Consider the following 23,140-nt stretch of genomic DNA (forward strand, 5'->3'; position numbering starts at 1 on the left):
TACACGCTTGTAGTTCCATGTCTGAACACAGACAGAGAGCCCACAAATTGTCTTTAGCACTGGATGAGCCTGTGGAACTAAAGGGTAGAAATTTGCTAGTAGTGGGGCACGAGGACATGAAGGAAAGCTGAAGCACAGAAAGTCCATGTGCTCATCCTAGAGATCCCGTCAGTCCTACAAGCAAGAGGAGACATCAGGCAAAACCCAGTGGAAGTGACTCACCAGCCACGTGATGGGAGCAAACCCAAGAACATTGGGTTGGGGAACACCAGCCCATCTGGGAGGATCCTCAGGGAACCCAACTTCACTGAGACGAGATGATGATGGTGGCTGAGAAATGGGCAGAGCTATCAGGAAGAGGTTAACCTAAGAACACAGATGAAATGGTTCCAAAGAGGGAAGCGCAGCCCCAGCGCAGTGTCAGATGTGATTAAATCCATCTGACAAAGACTGTGAGGAGGATTCTTTGTCTTCCTCTTTGCTCATTGCAAAATGCTAGAGAACAAGAAGAAGGACCTGAACTGCTCTTACTGCTGGAAGAGCGGTGGCATAATTGGCAGTACAATTGCGGAGAACCACCCCAGCCTAGAGCATACCAGGCACTTGTTATGAGAGTGAGAAAGTGTCGTTACAGTCACTTGCTGCTACGTGAGTGGGCAAGGAGGAGAGTTTAAAATACAATCCCATCATCTCTTGTAGGACCACTGATTAGTCAGAGCAGGGCTTTGAATGTCTGTGGATTAGGAAGTGAAAAGGTCCTTCATAAGATGATGCTACAGATCACTAACTAAAAAAAAGCCCTAACTTCTAAGTGTTCATCTCGAAGTCACACAAATCACTCTTGGGGCAGCTTCAGCTTGAAGGAGAGTGCTGGATGTCCCATCCAACAAGCATAAAATACATCATTTTCTGAAAAGGAGAAAAATGATCCCTTTTCTATAGATCCTGTTTCACTGAAACATACGGGAATGCTGCTTTGGATCTCAGTGCAAGGAATAAAAACCTGCTAAATACCTGACTGCTACCAAGTCAACTAGGAATGACAAAGTCCCAGCTAGCCAGGTGAGTATTTGATGCTTCCTAAGGGAATCAACCAAGGGAAGTGGATGAGAAAATCGATCACAGGTAATGTAGGAGGTTTAAAATTAAAAGTACAAGGTGACTGGGAAGTCCTAAAGAGCAATTTCTTTGTGACCAAGAGCTACAGCTCCACAAAGCAAAGAGGACACCCAACGGCATGTGCTGCTCACAGGTCAGTGGTGAGGGGACAGAGACAACCCAGCAACAGGACATGGTGAAACAGAGAGTGCTCAATATGAACTGGGCATTGGAAAATGAAGAGTAACAACAGAACAAAGGACATTGGAGTGAAGAAATGCACCTTTGGCCTAGCTAACGATGATCAGAGAGCGGTTTAAATCTGATCATACCACAGTGACGTCCCAGCCCTGTGAAAGCCGGTCAGTCACCAGCAGGGATTGTCTGATTGTGAATAAATACAAGCAGCAGAATGTCCCATCACTTACTTTCTCTTTGCTGCCATGGAAATAAACTGGTTTCCTTCCCATGACCAAACAAGAATTTTTGGCAGGAGCTACCAGAGACTGAATTAATTGTTTGCACCTAGTGAATGCTGGGTATCGTGCTCCTTCTCTTCTCCCTAAGATCTTCCTGGTGCAAGAACAGTTCAGCTTTCATAGATTTTGAAGCGTTGGGGCATTCCAAAAGGCCAGAAGAAAATCAGTGTCAGGCCAGTGTTCAAAAAGGGGCAAGTAAAATGATCCATGAAGCTACAAGTCAAACAGTGACAGTGACCCTGGGAAAGCTGATTTGGAATTTAATAAAGAACACTTATATTATTAATATTGCTCTACCAGGCTTTACAATAACTAGATCTTCCTCGGTAAATTAAGAGTCTGATGGATGCAGATAGCTGTGTTGATGCAAGGCTCACGCTTGGCTGCATCCTACATGGCATTAAAATGGGGCGTGTAAAACATCAGTCAGACACATCCCAGTGATCCAAAATCCCTGTGAAGAGCAGCACTAAGAGCGATCACTGGGGAATGTGGCAACCACGAGGGTGATGAAGAGGCTCTGCAGGTGTGGACTTGACTCTGAGATCCTAATTATCCTGAAGTGAATGCACATCTCTGGTACATCTGTAGATGCCAAAAGGAAGAGTTCGAGGAGCAACTAGGGCTGGGCAGTCCCAGAATAAGGAACAAGAAGGTATGGAAACCCTGCAGGATGCATTTGAGATGCTACAGATTGGGAGGGACGTGCTGCAGCACCTGCTCCCTGTGGTCAGGGTTCTACAGAATGTTCCAGCCTGGGGGCCACAGTGTGGGTCAGCAATGCTGGGGGGAGCAGCACCCGATGCCCTTCCATCATCCACCTGGGAACAAGCAGGAAGGAAAACAACCTCTGAAAAAAAATCACACCATGGAATCAACCTGGGTGATCGATTCCCTTCAGGCTCATCCAGTCCAACCGTTCCCAGCACTGCCAAGGCCACCACTGCCCCATGGCACTGAGAGCCTTGCCTACACAAGTGTGTGAGCCCTTGCAGGGCCGGTGCCTGCAGCCCTGCCCTGGGCAGCCTGTTCCAATGCCTGAGCACCCTCTGGGGCAGGAATTGTTCCTCAGCTCCATCTAAACCTGCCCTGGTGCAGCTTGAGGCCGGTTCCTCTTGTCCTTGGGAGCAGAGCCCAGCCCCTCCTGGCTCCATCCTCCTGTCAGGCACTTGTAGGGAGCCATCAGGTCCCCCTGAGCCTTTTCTTCTCCATCTGAACCCCCCAGGTCCCTCAGCCGTTCCCCATCACACTTGGGCTCCAGGCCCTGCACCAGCTCCGGTGCCCTTCTCTGGAAGCTCCCAAGCAAGGAACTGCTCTGTGATTCCGCTTCGTTCAACCAACACAGGCCAAGTAACCCCATGTTAAGGTGGGAGTAGGATGCAGGGGAGGAGGGACTGGAAGAAAACCCCAAATCCACTCCATCTAGCAGGATGTAATGTGGGGTCCCATCCAGAGCCACACGTTCTCCCCCATCCTCCCAAACGCAGGGAGAAGGGAGCTGCAGGAAGAGCTGAATGGCACAGGCTTGTACCTGCGCTGTTATAGACCTCTTAAGAACAGAATAGTGACACCTAAACCACAGAAATGATGGGAAAGCTGGAGAAAATACCTTCAAATGCAAGACTTGAGGAGTTCGGCCTCTCTTTAATTAAGGCAAGGAAGACAGAATGTTGACTTGATTACCTATAAATACCTTCATGTGAAGACACACCAGGTACTAAAGTGCTCTTTAATCTAGAAGATAAAGTGTAAGGACAGCTGGAAGCTGAAGCACACAGATTTAAATGAGATGGGAATTCTAAACAGTGAGGGTGATTAACCAGAGGAAGGAGGAAAACGGATCCCTGTTCCCTGGAGGATTGATGGCTTTCTGGAAAACATGTTTAGATTTGCTTAGTGAGCACACACAGAGGGTTAAGAGCATCCTGCAAGGGACAGGAGGTCAGGTCAATGGGACAATAGCTCCATCTGGTCTCACATTCCAGGAGCCCTGAATACTGAACTGCAGGTTTATGTCATTCTTTCCTGTTCACAAAACTTGTAAAGCAAGCAGTAATGACGTGGGTTTGCACAAGGAGTCCAGAGCCAGGTGGCCACGGCTTGTCTGCTCCAACACTGTTTTCACATCTCATCGCATCCACTCTGGTTTTGCCCTTGGTTCTGAACTGGATCCAAACAACTGTTTGGGTCATGCTTTTTCTCCTCTCCCTCTACATTTAACACAGTCTCTCAGTATACCCCTAAGAGCCATTTCCTTCCTGTGAAGGGATGTCTGGGTTCAAATGTACAAGATCCAAAACTCACAGCATCTTTTCAAGCAGCACACTGAACTCGGCAATGGAGTGTGCTCTAAAAGCTGCATCAGCCCAGAGGAGTGGAGAACATCCTTTATAAGGACAGATCCCTCAAAATACTCGTAAGGGCTTGGGCAAAACTGAATTCACACGGAGCTGAGCTGCTTGGGGATGCTCCAGGGCAGACAGGGACCACACTTACGGGCTATCAGCTATTTTCCATATGAGCAGTTGTTCATCAGGACACCAGTGGGTTCAGCCAGAGCAGCTACAGCAGCAAATGAACAGTGTGAGCGTTCCTGGGCACTGTTCAAATGGCTCTTGCCAGAGTTTGGCTGCACCAGCTTTCACCTTCCAGCTCAGGAGCTGGCAAGAGCCATTCCCAGAGGGAGCCTGTTTGCAGCCGCATTATCCAAGAGGACAAGAGAGGTTAACTGGGAACAGCACCACACATTGCTGCCTGACCTCAGGGCTGAGGCATGGTCTGGACACACTAAATATGCGAGTACAGAGGCAGCCGGTGCTCCAGAAACAGCCTGAGAAACCATCCCACTGAACCAGAAACACAGAGAATTAATTATCGGCTTGGAGCCTGCTCCTGGGCTGGAAATGTGCCCGTGGCTCACAGCAGCCCTCCAGCTCCGTGGTAAGTACTGATCAGCTGCATTGCTTTTAAACAGGAACAACAGTAGCAGAAACCCCTCGCTCAGAACAAGACTCCACAGCTGGGGAGATGGGCAGAGCTCCCTCCTCCCCGCCCTATCAGTGCTGGGGTCTCATTCTCACTCTTACAGCCAGGAGCCTGCAGGAACCCCAGAAGCCGGCGCTGCAGTGACTGGCTTCATGGGGGGAACTTTGCTCAAACAGAGAGAAAAGTAAAATGAGGAAAGCAGAGGCCAAGATTTTCTTTTCTTGATCCCCAAAGCACTTCTTGAACCGTCTGATGGTTTCATGAAGAGATCCTCGGGCAGCCGATCGCATCCACCCTGTCCCAGAGACAGCCTCATCCCCCAGAATCCCAGCAAAGGCAGCACAGCCCCACAGCTGTCACTTTGTGCTGTGCTCCCAAGCTCTGTGTCCTCCCCACACACCCCCCCCATCTCCTCCCAAGAGCCTTTTGTAACTTCATGCTCCCAAGACCCAGCATCATAAGAAGACACACTGCTGAGAAATTCCACTCACATCCCTATGTTCCAAACCTTACACGGCAGACCAGAACACATCATTTGTTCACCCGCTCAAGAACAACCACCCCCCAAGTCCCCACTGTGTCCCCTCAGATCCTTTCTCCCCTAACCCTCTTCTGTCACCCTCCCCTCTCTATAGAAGCCAGCCTCACCTCCAGTATCCGGATCATGAAAGTTGGGGTCCAGTCCCTTCTCCAGCAGCCTGCAGACCTTCTCCACATTTAGCATCTGCACATATTCCATGAACTTCTTCAGGTTTGCCTGCAGCCAGGAAAGCCCAGGGAAACACACAACACGGTGTCAACAGCCTGACACAAAGAAGGAAGCCACAAGAGGAATATCCCCATTCGGGAGACCCAAGGCCCAGAGAAGCTGTGGCTGCCCCATCCCTGGCAGTGCTCAAGGCCAGGTTGGACACAGGGGCTTGGAGCAAGCTGCTCCAGTGGAAGGGGTCCCTGCCCGTGGCAGGGGTTGGAGCTGGATGGGCTTTAAGGTCCCTTCCAACACAAACCAGTCTGGGATTCTATGAAAAATAATGGGGCAGCACCCACCAGGAGCCAGGGCAGTGAATGTACAACGGACATGATCCTCCTATTGCTCTCCTCAAGACTGGGAATGCAGGATCACCCCATGGAAGCCATCAGGGACTGACTGCCACCCCGCTCTATCCCAGCGCAAAGCCTCTGCTAAAGCACTTTCAGTTCATACACAGCAGGCACACCAACACACATGTAACTGGATGTGTTTGTCCACGGTGCAGTGCGGCACTGGCTGTGGATGGTGCTGAGCTGCATCCCAGCTGTATCCGCATCCTGCTGCAGCATCGGGTCCAGTGGTCGTGTCACAAACTCATCTCACGGGCCTGTCACCCACCTGCCTGCAGAACCTAAACCACATCAGGAGAAACCAAACTACTCCAACACCAACCATTGCTGTACAGAGCAACGGGTACAGCTGCTGCACCAGCTGTGTGGACTGGGCTTTGTGCTCGGTGTCACTGCTGTCTTCTGCCCAAGACTAAATCTGTGTGTTCCGAGGGGACCGAGTGCCCATGAGACCCTCCTGTGAGCCTGCCTGGCTGCTGCACATTGTGGTTTTCCCCTTCTCTTCTCTTGGGTAGCTGCACTTGATGAACACATCGCTTCATTGCATTTCTGGACTCCAGAAGCTGCAGCTCTGCCAGGCAGACACTTGGACAACCACCGTGTGCGAACACCCAGCTCACACTTTCCCCGGGCAGGTTTTCCAACCTTTGGCTGCGAGCTGGCTGGGTTTGGGTTTCTTTTACTCAGAGCTGGCAGCAGCTTTGGGACAGGGTCTGACACAGCAGAGACACTGCTGAGGCCGGGCTGTGGGAAAGGCTTGGAGCTGCAGCCAAGGCTCAGGAGCTGCTTTGGCTCCGGGAGCTCCTGCGCAGCCACTGCGTGCACAAAGTGACTTCGGCCGGAGGAAAAAAAACAATTTTCAACATTTTCCCCTAATTTGATATAGAAAAAATCTATCTTTTATGGAAAAAAATGAATTCCCAAGTGCTTCACTTCCAATCTCTCTTTGAAGATTGGAAAAATAGAAGAAAGGTAAATCTGAAAATACCAAATGGGATGCAGAAACCTGCCCGGTCCTTCTCAGAGGCCTGCTGTCCCAGATGCCATCACATATTACCGTGTATATTTTGTCTCGTGAAGATTTCATTTTCTAAGAGGAAAGCTTCATACTTCTAGAAGCAGCTCTGCAGTGCAGCCTGCATATCCCAAAGCTTGGGCCCCACACATTCAGCTGTGCTATTTCTCTCACACGCTGAGGAGATTGTGGCAAGGAGTCAGTCAGAAAACACCACCCAGATGGAACGTTCCAAGGATGAGACAAACTCATGTCAGGCTGTGAACCCTGCTTAAACCAATTCAGTCTCAGAGTGGTCAGCCTGCAGAACCAAACACCTTTTCTCAAGTCAGCACCATGGAGCCATGTTATAAAGCAGCAGCTCATGTGTCCAGCATTACAGAGCCAGGCCATGGAGCAGTTAAGTCACATATCTACCATTATAGAGGCATGCTATAGAGCAGCCAGGTCATGTATCTAATGTTATAGAGCCCTTTGAGTAGTACCTGTCACATGCCCCATCCCAGCAGAGCCCATTTTAGATTGGATCTAAGGAGGAAATTCTTTCCTGTTAGGGTGCTGAGGCACCGGAATGGGTTGCCCAGGGAGGCTGTGAGTGCTCCATCCCTGGCAGTGTTCAAGGCCAGGTTGGATGAAGCCTTGTGTGGGATGGTTTAGTGTGAGGTGTCCCTGCCCATGGCAGGGGGGTTGGAACTGGATGATCTTGAGGTCCTTTCCAACCCAAACTATTCTATGATTCTATGATTCTATGATTCTATGATTCTATGATTCTATGAGGTGAGGCAGAGCCCTGCACTGATGGAATTCCCCTGCGGCCTTGCAGTCCCTGACCCCTCGCCCTGGCTACCTGCAGGATGCGGGTGCCATGGGGACACAAAGGGTAGCACAAAACACCAAACACACAGTTCAGGTACGAGCTTCACTTCCCCTAGAATCATGGAATGGTTTGTGTTGGAAGGGACCTTAAAGCTCCCCCAGCTCCAACCCCTGCCACGGGCAGGGACCCCTTCCACTGGAGCAGCTTGCTCCAAGCCCCTGTGTCCAACCTGGCCTTGAGCACTGCCAGGGATGGGGCAGCCACAGCTCCTCTGGGCACCCTGTGCCAGCGCCTCAGCACCCTCCCAGGGAAGAGCTTCTGCCTTATCTCCAACCTGAACTTCCCCTGTTTCACAAAATCATAGAACAGTTTGGGTTGGAAAAGACCTCAAGATCATCCAGTTCCAACCCCCCTGCCATGGGCAGGGACACCTCACACTAAACCATCCCACACAAGGCTCTGTCCAACCTGGCCTTGAACACCGCCAGGGATGGAGCACTCACAGCCTCCCTGGGCAACCCATTCCAGTGCCTCAGCACCCTCACAGGAAAGAATTTCCTCCTTAGATCCAATCTAAACTTCCCCTGTTTCAGTTTTAACCCATTACCCCTTGTCCTGTCACTACAGTCCCTGATGAAGAGTCCCTCCCCAGCATCCCTATAGGCCCCCTTCAGGTACTGGAAGGCTGCTCTGAGGTCTCCATGCAGCCTTCTCTTCTCCAGGCTGAACAGCCCCAACTTCCTCAGCCTGTCTTCATACGGGAGGTGCTCCAGCCCCTGATCATCCTCGTGGCCCTCCTCTGGACTTGCTCCAACAGCTCCATGTCCTTTTTATGTTGAGGACACCAGCACCGCACACAGTGCTGCAAGTGGGTTCTCACCAGAGTGCAGTAGAAGGGCAAGATCACCCCCATGACCTGCCTGAGGAGGTGATCCTTAGTGCCCAGGGACAGCAGTGCCGCAGGGCAAGAACCAAGAAGAGCAGGGATTTACCAAGACAGCTGATCCCCTGGTGCAAAGCACGGCCCTGCACGCCATCCCAACAGTGCTGCCCATCCCTGGATGCTTCCTTGCATCCGTCAGGATGCACCGGTCCCAGCTGGGCTGCCAGGACAGACACAACACCACCATGGGATGGGGAGCACAAGAACTACCACGCAGAGGGTGAAATGGGTCGGGTCACCCCCACAGGAGGTACTGGGAACATCTACACACAGTGTGATTCCCACAGCACCAAACCTCATCACCAGCACAGCAGAGGATGATGGCCTCAACTGCAGGCACAAGCACAGCTCTTCCAGGCGGTAAAACACTGCCCCAGCCCTCGCTGCTCAGGGTCACTTCTCCCTCGGAGCTCTCTCCCCTCACAAGTGACAGGAAGAAAAATCCATCTCCTGCTTCGAGTCCCTTCAGCTAGTGCAGGATAACAGAAACCCTGCAGGAAACCACAGCTGCTGCCAGCAATAGCACAGCCGGGATTGACAACTCCAGCACCCGTCCCCAGGACACCAGCCCAAAATGCCTCTTCCCATCACCTGGCAGCATAGATTTAACCCTGCTCCTTCCACTCCCGCCTGTCCGCAGCCCTCAGCTCCTCCCCGCTGCCCTTCAGCAGATGATGTGAACCCATCCCAAGAGGTGATGCTTTGAGTGTGGCCCCACTAAACCCCTGTGGCCAAGAACAGCAGTGCCGGGGGAGACTGAGCTGAGCTCTTAGGCAGAAGCTCTTCCCTGTGAGGGTGCTGAGGCGCTGGCACAGGGTGCCCAGAGAAGCTGTGGCTGCCCCATCCCTGGCAGTGCTCAAGGCCAGGGTGGACACAGGGGCTTGGAGCAAGGTGCTCCAGTGGAAGGTGTTCCTGCCCGTGGCAGGGGTTGGAGCTGGAGGACCTTTGAGGTCCCTTCCAATCCAAACTGATTCCATGATTCCTGGGGGCTCCAGGGACCGAGACACAGCCCAACACTGTACCTTGCCATATGCAATAGTGGCTCAGAGCAGTTCTGCTTTTATGCTCCCTCCAGACACATCCCAGGCACTAACCTGAAGTTCTGCTCTTGAGGGTCTGCCAGTGCCTCTCATTCACATCCCCAGGAACACATCCTGCCCAGCAGCACCCAGCAGCACTCTGCTCACATGTATTCCTGGGTTTCCCAGTGCTCGGGAACTGAAAGCGTTTCTTGGCATCAGGAAGCTGATGCACTGTGTCAGCTTCTAATGGTACCTTTCAGCAAGGAAGCTGAATGCAAGTACACGATCAAGGGAGGATGCAGAGAGGTATCCTCGCTCTGGGAGCTGCATTCTCCTGTGTAGATGTTTGCTCGTCACCAGTGTTCTGTGCACCAGGCACGCATGAATGTGTCTGCGCATGGAATTTCCCTTTGGGGGAAATCAATGCCTGCCCTGCATTCCAGCTGAAGAACAGAGAAGGTTCATTCAGCTTCCCAAGGTCTCAGACCAAATCCACAGCAGTGCTTCAGAAACCATTAATAAAGGCCAGAGATTTAACCAGTCAATGTTCACACAGAACAAACATCCCTTTCCATCACTTGGAGCTACCCATCAGCTACGGACACGCAGCTCGGGCCCACGTTCAGGGGTTGTTGCAGTCCACAGACCTGACACTATGGGGAGCAGGCAGGACACTAGCACGGGGCTCCTCACCCTGCCTGGACCCCATCCCTCCCACTGGCTGTGTGACAAGAGCCACTCAGGCCACCGGGCAGCAGCAAACAGACACTCATCAGTCCCACAGGAAAGTCAAGTCATCTATTTGGATTGGGGGGAACTGGAGGAGCTTTCAGGTCCCTTCCAACCCAAACCACCCTGTGATTCCATGGTTCTGTGTGTTTCCTGCCACAGAGGGGGGCCCAGGACACAGATGACACCTATGGCAGTGCAAACCAGCAAGCAGCAAGAGACCACTGTGTTTCATCGTCAAGCCTTGGATCCTTGATCAACCTCAGCCACTGTTAACGCAAACCCCTCCTCTGGCCTGGGAAGCACAGCCCCTCCATTCCCCCATCACACGCTGCCTCTACCAGCACACACCGTGCCAGCACGCACGGCTGCTCCCGCATCCAGCTCCAGCAGCCCATCCCTCCCCAAGGGCCTTCCCGGCCTGTGCCATCCTTTCTGCTGCCTCCTCCCTGCACCACCATGGTCATGGTGTTCACTGCCCTCACCCAGGTCAGAGCTATGACTTGCCCCACATCCCACTGCACCCCAGAGAAGGGCCACCGCCCCCTCCGCACACACCAGCCCCAACAGGAAAGCTGGTGACAGTCACACTGCGGGTGTTGTCCGCCACGGTGACACCTCCTTGTTGCTCCATCACCCAGGGCCTGCCTGTAGCCCCTGCCTGCACCCCAGCCCACACCAGGGTGCTGCCCTCCTGTATGGGCAGCTCGCATCGCAAGGGATCACTGTCCATGGCCAGCGCTGCTGGCTCTGTGCCGCCCATCACCTGCAGCACCTTTCCAAGGTGGGAGCATGCCAAGTCTCTCGGTAACACAATGTCCTTTGTGCACATTTGGTACATGCCAAGGGTTTTGTGTCTCAACACAATGGGATTGCCCTTTCCCAACACACAGGTTTTGCACTCCCCTTTCTGAATGGTCTCCTGAATTCAGTGGGAAAAGCACCCATAAGAGCTGTCACAGCCTGTGGGTCCCAGGAGGCACAAGTGGCTGAGGCCGACTGACTGGGTTCACAACTCACTTGTTACTGCCAGCAACACAAGAATCAGCTTCCTCGCTTCTCAGAACACGTTCCCTGGCACTCAACAAAAGGAGGGGTTTATTTGTCTGGCTTTTCTCTTTCAGTGGCAGTAAAGGATCAGACTTCAAGGTCATGAAAAGACTCAAGCAGTGCATCCTACCAAAGTCAGCTCTGAACTCTGAACAGTTTCATGCTTCGCTCTCATTCACATGAGGCCATCAGCCCTAGGCCTAAAGATTTCACACATGCCACAGCCTCAGGAGCGGTCTCACCATCCTTTTGGGCTAATCCTTCACAGCCCTTTAAATTATGGCATCTCACAGGAAACAGCATCTCCCTGCCCAAGCTAGCGGCATCGCTACAAGTAAAAGGGAAGCCTCAGGTGCGGAGCGAACGCGCCATGGGGCGTTACCTTGTGCATCTGCTCCCAGAGGAAAACACCAGCTCTGAACACCCAGGCAGCAGCAGAAACTCCTGCTCAGCTAAGCTGATGTGAGCGGGTACAGGCCTGGTCATGCCTGCAGTGCCAGAGGAGCCAGAAACACCTTCCCACCATGTTCAACATGGGAATGAGCCCCTGCTCCTAACCTGCCACCAGCCCTACAGTCCCACAGCATCCCCCCATGGGGTCAGTGACTTGGTGGCAGGGTGGATTGAGCTGAGCTCTTAGGCAGAAGCTCTTCCCTGTGAGGGTGCTGAGGCGCTGGCACAGGGTGCCCAGAGAAGCTGTGGCTGCCCCATCCCTGGCAGTGCTCAAGGCCAGGTTGGACACAGGGGCTTGGAGCAAGCTGCTCCAGTGGAAGGGGTCCCTGCCCATGGCAGGGGTTGGAACCGGATGAGCTTTAAGTTCCCTTCCAACACAAACCTTCCATGACCCTGTGATGATTCTCTGCCCTCCCGTAGCCCCTCTCCCAGTGGAGCTCAGTGGAGGCAGCTCAGCAGAGGGTAGAAGCAGCACCATGCTCTTCACTCAGGGTCTCTTGCCCATTTCCTCTCTGCCATCCCAGAGGAGCCCTTGTCCCTCCATTCTCTGACCCCTCCCTCCCTCAAGCCACGGGCCACGATCCTGCACCCACATCGTCTGCTCCCACCCTCTCCCAGTACAGCAGCATCAGTCTGCGCTGGGCAGGTACATCACAGTGATGCTCAGCACCAGCATCACTCCAGCACGTCTCCCGCTCGTACCCCCATGTGCAGGAGCAGCCCCAGCGGGATGAGGGCTCCTCTCTGTGCTCAAAGCACCACGGAGCCCACAGGCTCTGGGGGACACCCCAGCCAAAGGAGCCACAAGTCAGCACCCTTCTGATGGAGACAAAGGCAGAAGCAGGAGCACACCCAATGCCAGATGGTTTAAAATAAAGGAACAACATGAAGGGAATTTGGTTTTTGAGTGGAAATTACAGCATTGGGTTAAGTGAGTATTTAATACAGTGCATTCACGGCTCCTGCACATGTGTGGGGAACCCCTTGGCGGCTGCCGCCTGGGTCCCCCTGAGGCCGGCGCCTCCAGCCCTCCCTCCACAGGCTGCGGCTGGTGGGGCTCAGGAGGACCATGATTCACGCTTCCTGGCGCCAGGAAGATGCTGAGAGCTTTCCAGATTTGCTGCCTGGATATCCTTATGCCACCAGACGGAAGCCTCGTGACTCCAGTCTTTGTGACTCAAACCTGAACCCATTTTGTTTCTTGTTTCTGCAGCTCTGCAAACCGGAGACAGAGAATCTGCTGCTTCCCACGGAGATTTCCACCTTTCACAGAATCCAGCCTGCTTTGTGTTGGAAGGGACCTTAAAGCTCCTCCAGCTCCAACCCCTGCCACGGGCAGGGACCCCTTCCACTGGAGCAGCTTGCTCCAAGCCCTGTGTCCAACCTGGCCTTGAGCACTGCCAGGGATGGGGCAGCCACAGCTTCTCTGGGCACCCTGTGCCAGCGCCTCAGCACCCTCACAGGGAAGAGCTTCTGCCTAAGAGCTCAGCTCAGTCTCCCCTCGGGCAGGTTCAAGCCATTCCCCTTGGCCTGGCCCTACAGGCCCTTGCCCAAAGCCCCTCTCCATGCTTCTTTTTCACAAGCCCTGGTCCTCACAGGGGACTTCAACCACCCCTTTACCCGCTGGAGGGGCAGCAGGGCACAGGCAATCTAGGGAGCTCCTGGAATGCACTGATGATCGCTTCCTTCTCCAAGTGATTTTCACCTTTGGGTGAAAGCCCTTTGAGAAGTTTCCCTCCTTTCTGCTCTACTCTGTGGCTCCACCTTGCTCAGCTCTTGCTGCTGTACCTGTTCACTGAACATTTACAAGCCCTCCACAAGAGGTCCGACCCCATCAGCCTCTCCACACAACCGCTCCTTGCCCCAGCCCAGTCTGATGGGTCTGTAGTGCCCTCATGCCACCAGCAGTTCCAGGGACACGCAGCAGTGCAGTGGCCACCAAGTCCAGCTCCATCCTCCTGCGTCACAGCTGCCATGGCCCTGGCCTCTCAGGAGCCAGCAATGTCCCCACAGGGCCACTTGCCATCACAAGGCACAATTATTAGTCGCAGCAGAAATCTGATGGTTCCAGGCCTCTCCACAGCCACTGATCTCTGTTTATAAAGCAAGAAATGGCACTGGAGACAACCACAATGCAAGGGGAGAAGCAATGCGAGAGGGCATCCAGCCAACACACCAAGACCTGGTCCTGTCAGCATCCCTGACCCTCCACTGTGCCAACCGGGGTGTCCCTGGCCGCACTGCTGGTGGCTTTGGCACATCCCTCCTCTACAAAACACCCCTGCACCCAAAGCACCATTCCTGTTCTCCAAACACCCGGAGGGTCCGTCCAGTGCCTGCACTGGACACGCACCTCAAATGCTGCCTGTGACACACGGGGGCTGCAGCAGACCCAGAGCACTTTCTACTTCACTGGGGGGTCCCACCAGTGAAGCCCTCACCCAGACACATGGGTTAAAGCCAGGAGCGGTGTGTGAGCAGAGGCGTGCTGCAGCCTCCCGCGTGGGAGGGGAAGGTGCGCTCTCAATGTGCACACTGTGCCCTCCTCCACACCTTCAGCAGCCTCCACGTGTTCCTCTGCCCCCCACCCCAGGGACTCCCGGCTCTCCCAAAGAGCCCGGTCCAGCTTTGAGAGTCCCTCCCTGTGCGCCCACCCCCCCACGGCTCGATGGGTGCTCCAGACCGTGCCCCCTCCCACACCGCCCCGGGTTCAGCAAGCAGCATCATCCCTCAGGAGCCTAGCAAAGCAGGGAGGACCAGAGCATCCCCAGACCCAGCATCCCCCCTGTGACAGGCCATCACCAGCCACCAAATGCCACCAGGGCTTTACAGGCTAGCCTCCAGCCTTACCTTCGTATGGAGCTTAGCAAACTGCTTGTCATCCAGCAGAGTCTGGGTGTACACACGCCTCTTGTACCGGAACTGCAAGAGGAAGAATGGCAGAGCTGAGATGGACAAAACGCACTCGGCATCAGCCTGCTCTGGAGCAAACAGCAGCCTAAAGAAGCCATTTGCAAACAGCAAACAGTTGCAAACAGCAGTCACTGTTCTCCTCAGGATTTGCTCTAGCAGTTAACTGCTTTCCTCACTAAAGAAATTTGGACCAGTTTCTGACACCAATCTGCCTGGCTTCAGCTCCCAGTGTGGGCTTTGTTCTGCTCTTCCCACTGAACGGGGACCTCTCTGACAATGGGACAGACAGTTCTTACACAGGTCTAGAGGTGACTCCCCTGCAGTGGCTACAGAGCTCTCAATCTCTCATTGAGGGATCTTTTCTTCTGTCCTCACATCATTTCTGCGCTCTTTCTGTGCCATTCTCTTCCCAAAGTTGTTTCAAGTGCATTGATGTTCCGAAACACCGCTCCAGTACCAACCCCTTCCACCCCCACCACTCCGGAACACAGCTCCCTGCTTGTCAGGGGACACGCAGAAGGGTTACAGGGTCATGCCGTGCCACATCAGGAATTGCCGTGAGGTTCCTTGGCCAAAAGGCTCAGAAACCTTCGGAAGCTTTGTTTTCCACACTGGGAGTGCTTGTCCCTGGATGTTTGCCATTTGGCTGACCTAGAGCATGCTTTGATGGGACCCACACTTAGCCAATGACCCAGGCAGCACAGTCAATGCTGTTACATTCCCTGCCAAACCCTGTGTAATCAGACTTTACCAGCAGATCCCTGGGGCAACCACATCAAGCTTGACATCAGGAAACCCCACCAGAAATAAATCCGTGCAGCGGTGACCACAGTGACAACTGCTTTCTACCATCGACCGAGCCCCTGGCACCTGGCCTATGGATGGTTTACAGGGCTGATCCTGGGCTGGAATATCATGTAGAACAAAACCAAGGCCCCCAGCTGGCTGCCACCTTTGTCTGGTTATCTTCAAGCAGAATTACAAGTTCCTTAAAGAATGAAATTGGATTTGTTTGATGAGATCTTCCCTCAATGCATGAATTGTATTCTGAGATTTACAGTTACTATTAACTTAATCCCCCATCAGCGTCTCATTAGTTCAGCTGGGACTGACACCACGTTATCTTTGGACTGCAGTTACTAAGCTCATCCCACTTACTTTTCGGCGCTGGCAAAACACCAGCACATTTTCAGTCTATCACAGACTGCCCTGGGCAGATGTTTTCTCACACAACTTCTTCCTTTTCCAATCATTCTACGGTAAAAGCTGTCTTGCCCACTGATGTACAGACATCAGCTGCGCCTTGGCAGATGCTGCCAGGGCAGGATCCTCTGTACATCCCTGTGCAGCCATGAAGCATCCTTCAGTGGCTCCTCCTCGCGCCCAGCCCCAGATTAGTTTGCCCATGGACCAGGCTGATGCAGAGAGGACAAACAGGCACAAGAACTTCCAGGTCTCATTCCCGTGTACAAGGTGCCTGCACTGAATGTGTGATGATCAGCGATGGGGAGAACACACACGTGTGTGTGGCCTGCAAGCAAAGTAAATACCTCACTGAGGAGGACACAGTGACAGCAGATAAACCCCAGTAAGATATTATGGGATACAGCCAATACCCCCAAACATGGGGTGACTGGATCTCAGCAGATGGCAGGTAGACCCCTGGGCTGCACATTCCTTGCTCACAAACACCCTGTGCTGCAGTTACTGATTCCTGATAAAGGAATGTGGAATTCCTGCAGCTCTCGCTGGCTCACAGCAGCGCCAGCGTCCTAACTCTCCAGGGAACCACTGCACATACCTGCTTTAGTGCCATTTCCTTGTCAATGTCCCCAAAGCCCTCACTTATGTGATTACCTTCATCTGCAGCCCCGAGGGCTCATTTATCACTGGTTCAGGACACCTCAGTGGTGTCAGCACAGGATTTATGCCTTGTAAACAAGACTCTGGATTTGGTTTTCCAATAGGATTCTCCAGTGCTCCGCAGTCATTCTGAGCAAGTTAGGAAGAATCAAAATGACACACGGCAAATACCCGTGTTGAGTCTGCATTCAGATGTGTGTGCTAGGACAGCAAGTATGGACATGATGCCGAATTACACAAAACCAAAGCATTAAAGCCTGTATAAGGAACATTGAGGAATTTGTTACCTCAGAGGTTTATTTGCAAGCACTCCTAATGTTGTTCCAAATGTTTTTGTCTACATTAAATGTTAGCTTGCTCAGAAATTGTGCCGCACTTTCTTCCCAAATTAGTCGGGATTAGGTGTAATAACAGCACTCACACTTGAATGCATAAGAGCTTGCGCAGCTTAAATGCATAAAGCCTCCTAAAGAGACTTTGTGGGCAAAATATAGCACAAGATCCCTGAGTTTAGAAGTCCACGTGCGGATAAATGGAGTCCCATTGCAGGCAGTGGAGATGTCCACAGTGACAGGCACTGGAGCCCAAGAAGTGCTGCAGGTCCCCGTAGGATAAACCCCTACCTGTGGTCACCTGAATCGCGGCCCAAGGCAAAGCCTATTAGTGGTTGTGAATACGGAGTGAATTCAGTTAATGTCTGTTCTAGTTAACTGGAACAGAAATCAGAACAGATCATCCCCTGTGCTCATCACACCAGTGAGGCCCGTGTAGGGACACGCAGAGCACACGGTGGTGTCCCAGTCCCCGCAGTAACTGCAAGTTAAATATCAAAGTCCTTCAGCCTCACGTTCAGAGCCCTCCCTGTGATTTTCCCTCTGTACCTATGAGACTGGCTTTCCTTCCCCTGCAATTCCCCCTGGCAGCCATGGGGCACTAGAAGGAAAGGAACTGTGACCACCAGGGTCAGAAAAGCAGGAAGCTGTTTCGGGGGCTGTGGCGGATGATGTGGAGCTCTTGAGCAGTCACGAGCAACCAAAACTCAGAGCATTTGCCTCGGCGTTCCCTCGGTGAATTCTCCATGAGTAAACACACACCCACACGGGATCCTGCACTGCCAGTCCCGGAAGAGAAATAGGGAAAAGGGGGGGGGGGGGGGTAGGGAACAGTGGGCATTGATATCTGAGGTGCCTATAGAGACTACAGGGATCAGAGAAGCCCTACATGCTTACATAAACATATATGTACATGAATATATATGCCCATATGCTGATAGATAGATAGATAGATAGATAGATAGATAGATAGATAGATAGACAGATAGATAGATGTGCCTTTTAAAGAGCAAAGCACACAGAAGCTGGGTACCTCCAAGTAGGGAACAGGAGTGTCTGGATTCAGGGGGTACTCCCTCAGCAGGCGCTCCTCATCCAGAAACTTCCCGGCCCGACCGTTGAAGGCCGGCTGGAAGAGCCCGTAATTGAGAACATCCTTCAGGCTGTGGTTCAAAGTGCAGAGGATGCGCTGCTTGGAAACCCACACGGGAACATCTGGATTCAGTCGTAGACACTTCTGTGGAGAGACACAGAGGGCAATTAGAGACGGGCATCACCAAGGGCCTCACAGTTCCTCCCAGGAGCTGCCACAGTAAGAACAAGGAGAAGGATAAACGGGAAAGTCACCATCTCTTCCATGTCAGTGAGCTACAGGAAGAGAAGAAAAAAAGGATTAGGGAAGGATGAGCTCAGCAGATTCTCCCACCCCCCCGATGTGTTCTGTGGGGCTCAGGGAAATTCGAACACTCCATGTTGTAACATCCTGTTGAGAAGCATCAAAGAATATTTTATGTCCTAATAACAGTAAAATAGCAAAACTTCACTTAAAAACCCCCAGTGGGGTGTAAAGAGTCATATGCCTTCTCCACCATGGACCTCAGAGGTGTGCAGACAACAGAGGGATGGGCAGCACCACCGTGAGCCCTGACAGGAGCTGAAGGCATCCAGCGAGGTCTTCCCGTCGGAACTAGGAGTGGAGAAGGGAAGTCACCATTCCCCACCTGACCCTGTGGCCGCAGCAGCTTTCCCAGCACCGTAACCAGTTTCCCTTCGTCCCGGGGACCCGGCTCAGCCAGTGCCCACAGCCCATCACCTCCACGCCGCGCTTCCCACCGTGCGCCGGGCTGGCCGCAGGGCCGGGGCTGTAGATCCTGCCCTGGCAGAGCCAGCAGCCCCGCATCGGTGCCGGCGGGCAGGAAACGCCGTGGGCAGCAGCCCGTCCCCATGGCAGCCATCCCTCCCGTCCCAGCTCCTGGGTTTGTGTTTGGCCACCCTCCCCTCCAGGGTTGCTTCTCCTCCCCTTCACTCTGTGGTTCACTCCTGCAGCGCTTCCGCCCGAAGCCGCAGCCCCCAGCCCCGTTCTGTGCTCCTGGGTTTGTGCTGCGGGCAGAGGGAACCCTCCCTTCCCTGCCGTGCCCCCCTGCAGCCGCTGCCCCCCGGGGCTGCGTCCTGCTCCGCTCATCAGAGCTGGGCACGGGCAGCTCCACAGCGGCACGGGGCTGATCCCGGCCGGACCCGCGCCGCGGGTGCTGCACCCGGCGCTGGTCCCAGGCCATCGGGAAACGGGGCTGAGCTGGGGCAGCGCCAGGCACCGGCCCCCACTGCAGGAAGAGCCCAGCCCCGGGACAGTTCTCGGGTGAGAGGAGCTTCCAGCCCGAGCGTCCGGACACTCAAATCGACACTGACTTAAAGGGAACCAAATTGCCTTGTCCCCCGCCAGACTCGCAGGCAGAGGGAAGGTCTCTGCCCCTTCCCCTGGCACACAGCATGACACAGCATGGCGCTGCACCCACAGAGCCCACCCCGACCTGGGGCAGGTCCCCAGCCAGGCAGGGTGGAAACAGCGCTCGGAATGAGTTGCTCCCTCTGGTTTGCAGTTACAAGGGGTAATTTCTCCCGTACTATTGCAAGCTCTGAGCAGAACAGAGGAACAACTCCTGGCAACAAATGGTCCAGCTCCTCCGCTTTTACAGCATGGATTCCTCCTTCCTGAAGGAAGAACGAGCATAGAGCTTCAGATTCAACCCTCAGCAGTGTGCAGGGTGACAGACAAGATCTATTCAATATTCAATCTATTCAAGTGCAATAATGACAATGAAGAACTGACATTCAACAACCCCTTAAAAGCAAAAAAAAAGCCAAAAATTCTTCATCGAGGAGCACACGAATGAGAAAGAGTTGAAAGGAAATTAAAGAGGAGCAGCTGAAAAGGTAATGAATGTGCTTGCAGGCAGCAGGGAGCGCATTTCGTAACATCACATGGGAGGCTCTGGGCAGATGTATGGCACAAATGAACAAACAGCCTCTGAGATGCCCCCACAGAAAGATGGAGCAGCCAAACCAACGGAGCCTTTATCACAAGATGTCCTTTGGAAAACGGGAGCTGCCTGTGGATGGGAACAGCATCGAGCCACAGTCCTGCGCAGCACGTGCGGAATCACAGCGACAATGGAGTCAGCACCACTGACAGACACGGGGGAGGTGAGGCCAAGCAGGAGAGGCAGGAGGGGCACCAAGGAGGAGCCCGGGGGCAGGACGGGCTCCTCGCTGTTTGCCATCCATCTGATGCCAACGCAAAGGGTCCACAGACAAGGAATGAGGGAATAAAGGTCCCCCCTTCGGTGCAGGAGCACGGTGGATGCGAACACACAACTGAAAGCGGTGCCCATCGCCTGCAGCTGCTGCAAACCCCCCAGGAGCAGAGCACACGCAGGAGATGCTGGTACCCAGGAGCAGCTCCACGGTTCAGGCACAGAACCTGTGCCCCATCTCCGGAACACAGGCAGGAGCTGCAACACACACCCCGCACTCAAAACGTGCTTGTGCTCTGTGCAGTCACCCTCACACCTCCGAGCAGAGCCCGGAGGAAACCCGTCACCACCAGAACACGCTGGCCCCCTCCCAGCACACACGTACGTGTGCAGAGCGCCTGCAGCAAGGTCCCTGCTGCCATAAAGGCCCAGGAGCAAGGACGCGCTCCTCTGGATCCCTCACAAACGGGAGAGTAAACAGAGGTGAAGGTCAAGCAGGGAGGTTTCCTGACACGGGAGCTCGGCAGCAGCATCCCATGGGGGCCATGCTGGGATTGGAGCTGAAGGGATGCAGCGAGGGCTGCTGTGACTCCTGAGCTGGCAGCACATCCAGATCCTTCCCATCCCAGCAGGGCTGGTGGTGCTGCCTTCAGGAAACAACAGAAACAGGAAAGAGGTAAAGGGAAAGAAGACAAAGGTGAGCAGAGGCACAGGACAAACCCACACGAGGAGTGTCCCAGAGGAGCACGAAGGGCTGCAGCACTGGGCCACGCACCTGCACTGGGCACCAGGACTGGGACAAAGTTACAGGGACAGGCGCTGTGTGTGAAACAAACCCAAGGAGCTTGTTCACCTTTCCTTGAGATTCTGTTGGGCCTTCTCCAGTTATACACATTTCCTTCTCAGTTACTTGTTAAAAGCTCAGCCCCTCCAGCAGCGGTTTCAGCAGCAAATGCTTCCTACGGCCCGGGGCAGACACCACGGGTCCCCCACGGCATGTGAAATTCCACAGCATCACAGAACCCCAGGGTGGTTTGGGCTGAAGGGACCTTAAAGCTCCTCCAGCTCCAGCCCCTGCCACAGGCAGGGACCCCTTCCACTGGAGCAGCTTGCTCCAAGCCCCTGTGTCCAACCTGGCCTTGAGCACTGCCAGGGATGGGGCAGCCACAGCTTCTCTGGGCACCCTGTGCCAGCGCCTCAGCACCCTCACAGGGAAGAGCTTCTGCCTAAGAGCTCAGCTCAGTCTCCCCTCGGGCAGGTTCAAGCCATTCCCCTTGGCCTGGCCCTACAGGCCCTTGTCCCAAGCCCCTCTCCAGGTTTCCTGCAGCCCCTTTAGGCACTGGAGCTGCTCTCAGGTCTCCCCTTCAGGAGCCTTCTCTTGTCCAGGCTGCCCCAGCCCCGCTCTCTCAGCCTGGCTCCAGAGCAGAGCTGCTCCAGCCCTCGCAGCAGCTCCGGACTTGCTCCAGCAGGTCCCCAGTGCTCACATGCTGCTGGGAGAAGGGATCAGAGCCAAGGGACAGCCCGGACCGGGAACCGCCTGGAGCAGGAGCACTCCCCCCCGCAGCCCCTCACACCTCTGCAGGCAGGGGCTGGGGAGCAGCAGCAGCCCCCACGTGCAGGGACCATGGGGCGGGTTGAACATCTCTGTTGTGACTTGTTTCCCTTTATGACCATGGTCCAGGGCTCTGCAGGGCCCAGGGCAGGGCAACCACTGCTCTGTGTTTGAATGGAGGAGAAATCAGCACGAGGCTTCTGTGCGCTGGATGTTGGCAAAAGGCAACCCGGGTCTGGCCCAGGGAGCACTGTGTGTGCTGGCAACACAACAGGAATTTCTGGGCTTAGATCACCTCCTGAGGAAAGCTGTGGCCCTGCCATGCATGGTGCTGAGTGCCACGCTGCGAGATCTGCCTCCACCAAAAGGAAACAAGATAAAGAGCAGAGGGAGGTTCTCGGCGTGCAGCAGGAAGGCACCAGTGCACAAGCCCATCTTGTGCTTTCGTGCTGCAGATAACAACGTATTTGGCTCCATGGGTTTTCCAGCTGCTTGTGAGCCAGCCTGGAGGGATGCTGGGGATGGCTGTGTCACCCCCAGCACCTGCTGCCCAGACAAGAAACCATCCAGCTACTGCTGCTCAAACAACAGGTCCAAAAGCCCCTTAGTACAACCCTCGAGCAGCACTGGCAGTGACAAGCAGCCCCATCCTCCAGTCGCACCAGCCAGTGCTTTCAAAGGAGCAGCTGCCTCTGATCCAAACACAGCTGGAAATGAATGTCTAAAGAGACTCAAGTCCTGATTAACTCTAAGTGGTTCAGGCCAACCCTCCCTCTCACCCAGAGCTACAACAGCTTTACTATTGGCCACCTGCAAGGATGAGGCTGCTGAGGAGCACAGTCACCAGCCAGCTCCATCCAGCTGCTGAACTCTCCATACACATCCAAAGGTGTTGGCCCTATAAATCAAGCTGACCTCACCAAAGAGCCCAAAACAGGTTAAAGAGATTCCTGTTACCTTCAGAGACCTGGGAATGTTTCCTGCTTGGCTCATTGCAACACCACAACACAAGCTACATGTCTAACCCATGCTTACTTGGAAAATGAGGGCCTGGAAGGCTTTAACTCTACCTAGGACTGAAAATCCGCCACAAAGAGCAAAGGTTCTTCTGGAAAGGACAGAGCAAGATCTTCTGTTCATCCAGCATAAAGACAGACATGCCAGTTGGATGGACAGGTCCTAATAAAAACATGCAAAAGAGGTACAGAACTTCTCAGCATTAAGGAGCACATGAAATCAAGTTTGAGTAGGGAATGGAGGAAACCAGCAAGAGCAAACTGTAGCCGCCTGCATAGCACAAACTCAGCAGGGATCTGGTCCAGCACATTCAAAGCCAAGAGGGCCCCAACAATCACCCTGTATCAGCAGCATCACTGCCCCATCAGGTCCAACCAGTGACTCCCATGTTGAACTCAAGTACTTGAATTGGGCACCACTTTCCTGACAAGTACTCAGCTTGAGTCTAAAACATTCCATGATGGAAACCACGCTCCCTCCTTGGATAAGGTAATAAGTGAACACCCATCCTCAATGAAAT

At 53.8% G+C, this 23,140-nt stretch overlaps 1 protein-coding gene across 9 annotated transcripts in view; it reads right to left on the bottom strand.

The window, feature by feature from the left end:
- SHANK3 (SH3 and multiple ankyrin repeat domains 3) overlaps nucleotides 1–23,140 on the bottom strand; it is a 322,687-nt gene that overhangs the window by 265,558 nt on the left and 33,989 nt on the right. For all 9 annotated transcript variants that reach the window (XM_065695522.1, XM_065694720.1, XM_065692333.1 and 6 more), the window contains 3 exons: nucleotides 17,834–18,037; nucleotides 14,543–14,614; nucleotides 5,211–5,319 (listed from right to left, as the gene is read on the bottom strand). In XM_065695522.1, coding sequence (XP_065551594.1) covers nucleotides 5,211–5,319; nucleotides 14,543–14,614; nucleotides 17,834–18,037 — 385 coding nt within the window. The remainder of the gene's footprint in view (nucleotides 1–5,210; nucleotides 5,320–14,542; nucleotides 14,615–17,833; nucleotides 18,038–23,140) is intronic.

Source organism: Lathamus discolor, chromosome 1, assembly GCF_037157495.1.
Source record: "Lathamus discolor isolate bLatDis1 chromosome 1, bLatDis1.hap1, whole genome shotgun sequence".
Classification (NCBI taxonomy): Eukaryota; Metazoa; Chordata; class Aves; order Psittaciformes; family Psittacidae; genus Lathamus; species Lathamus discolor.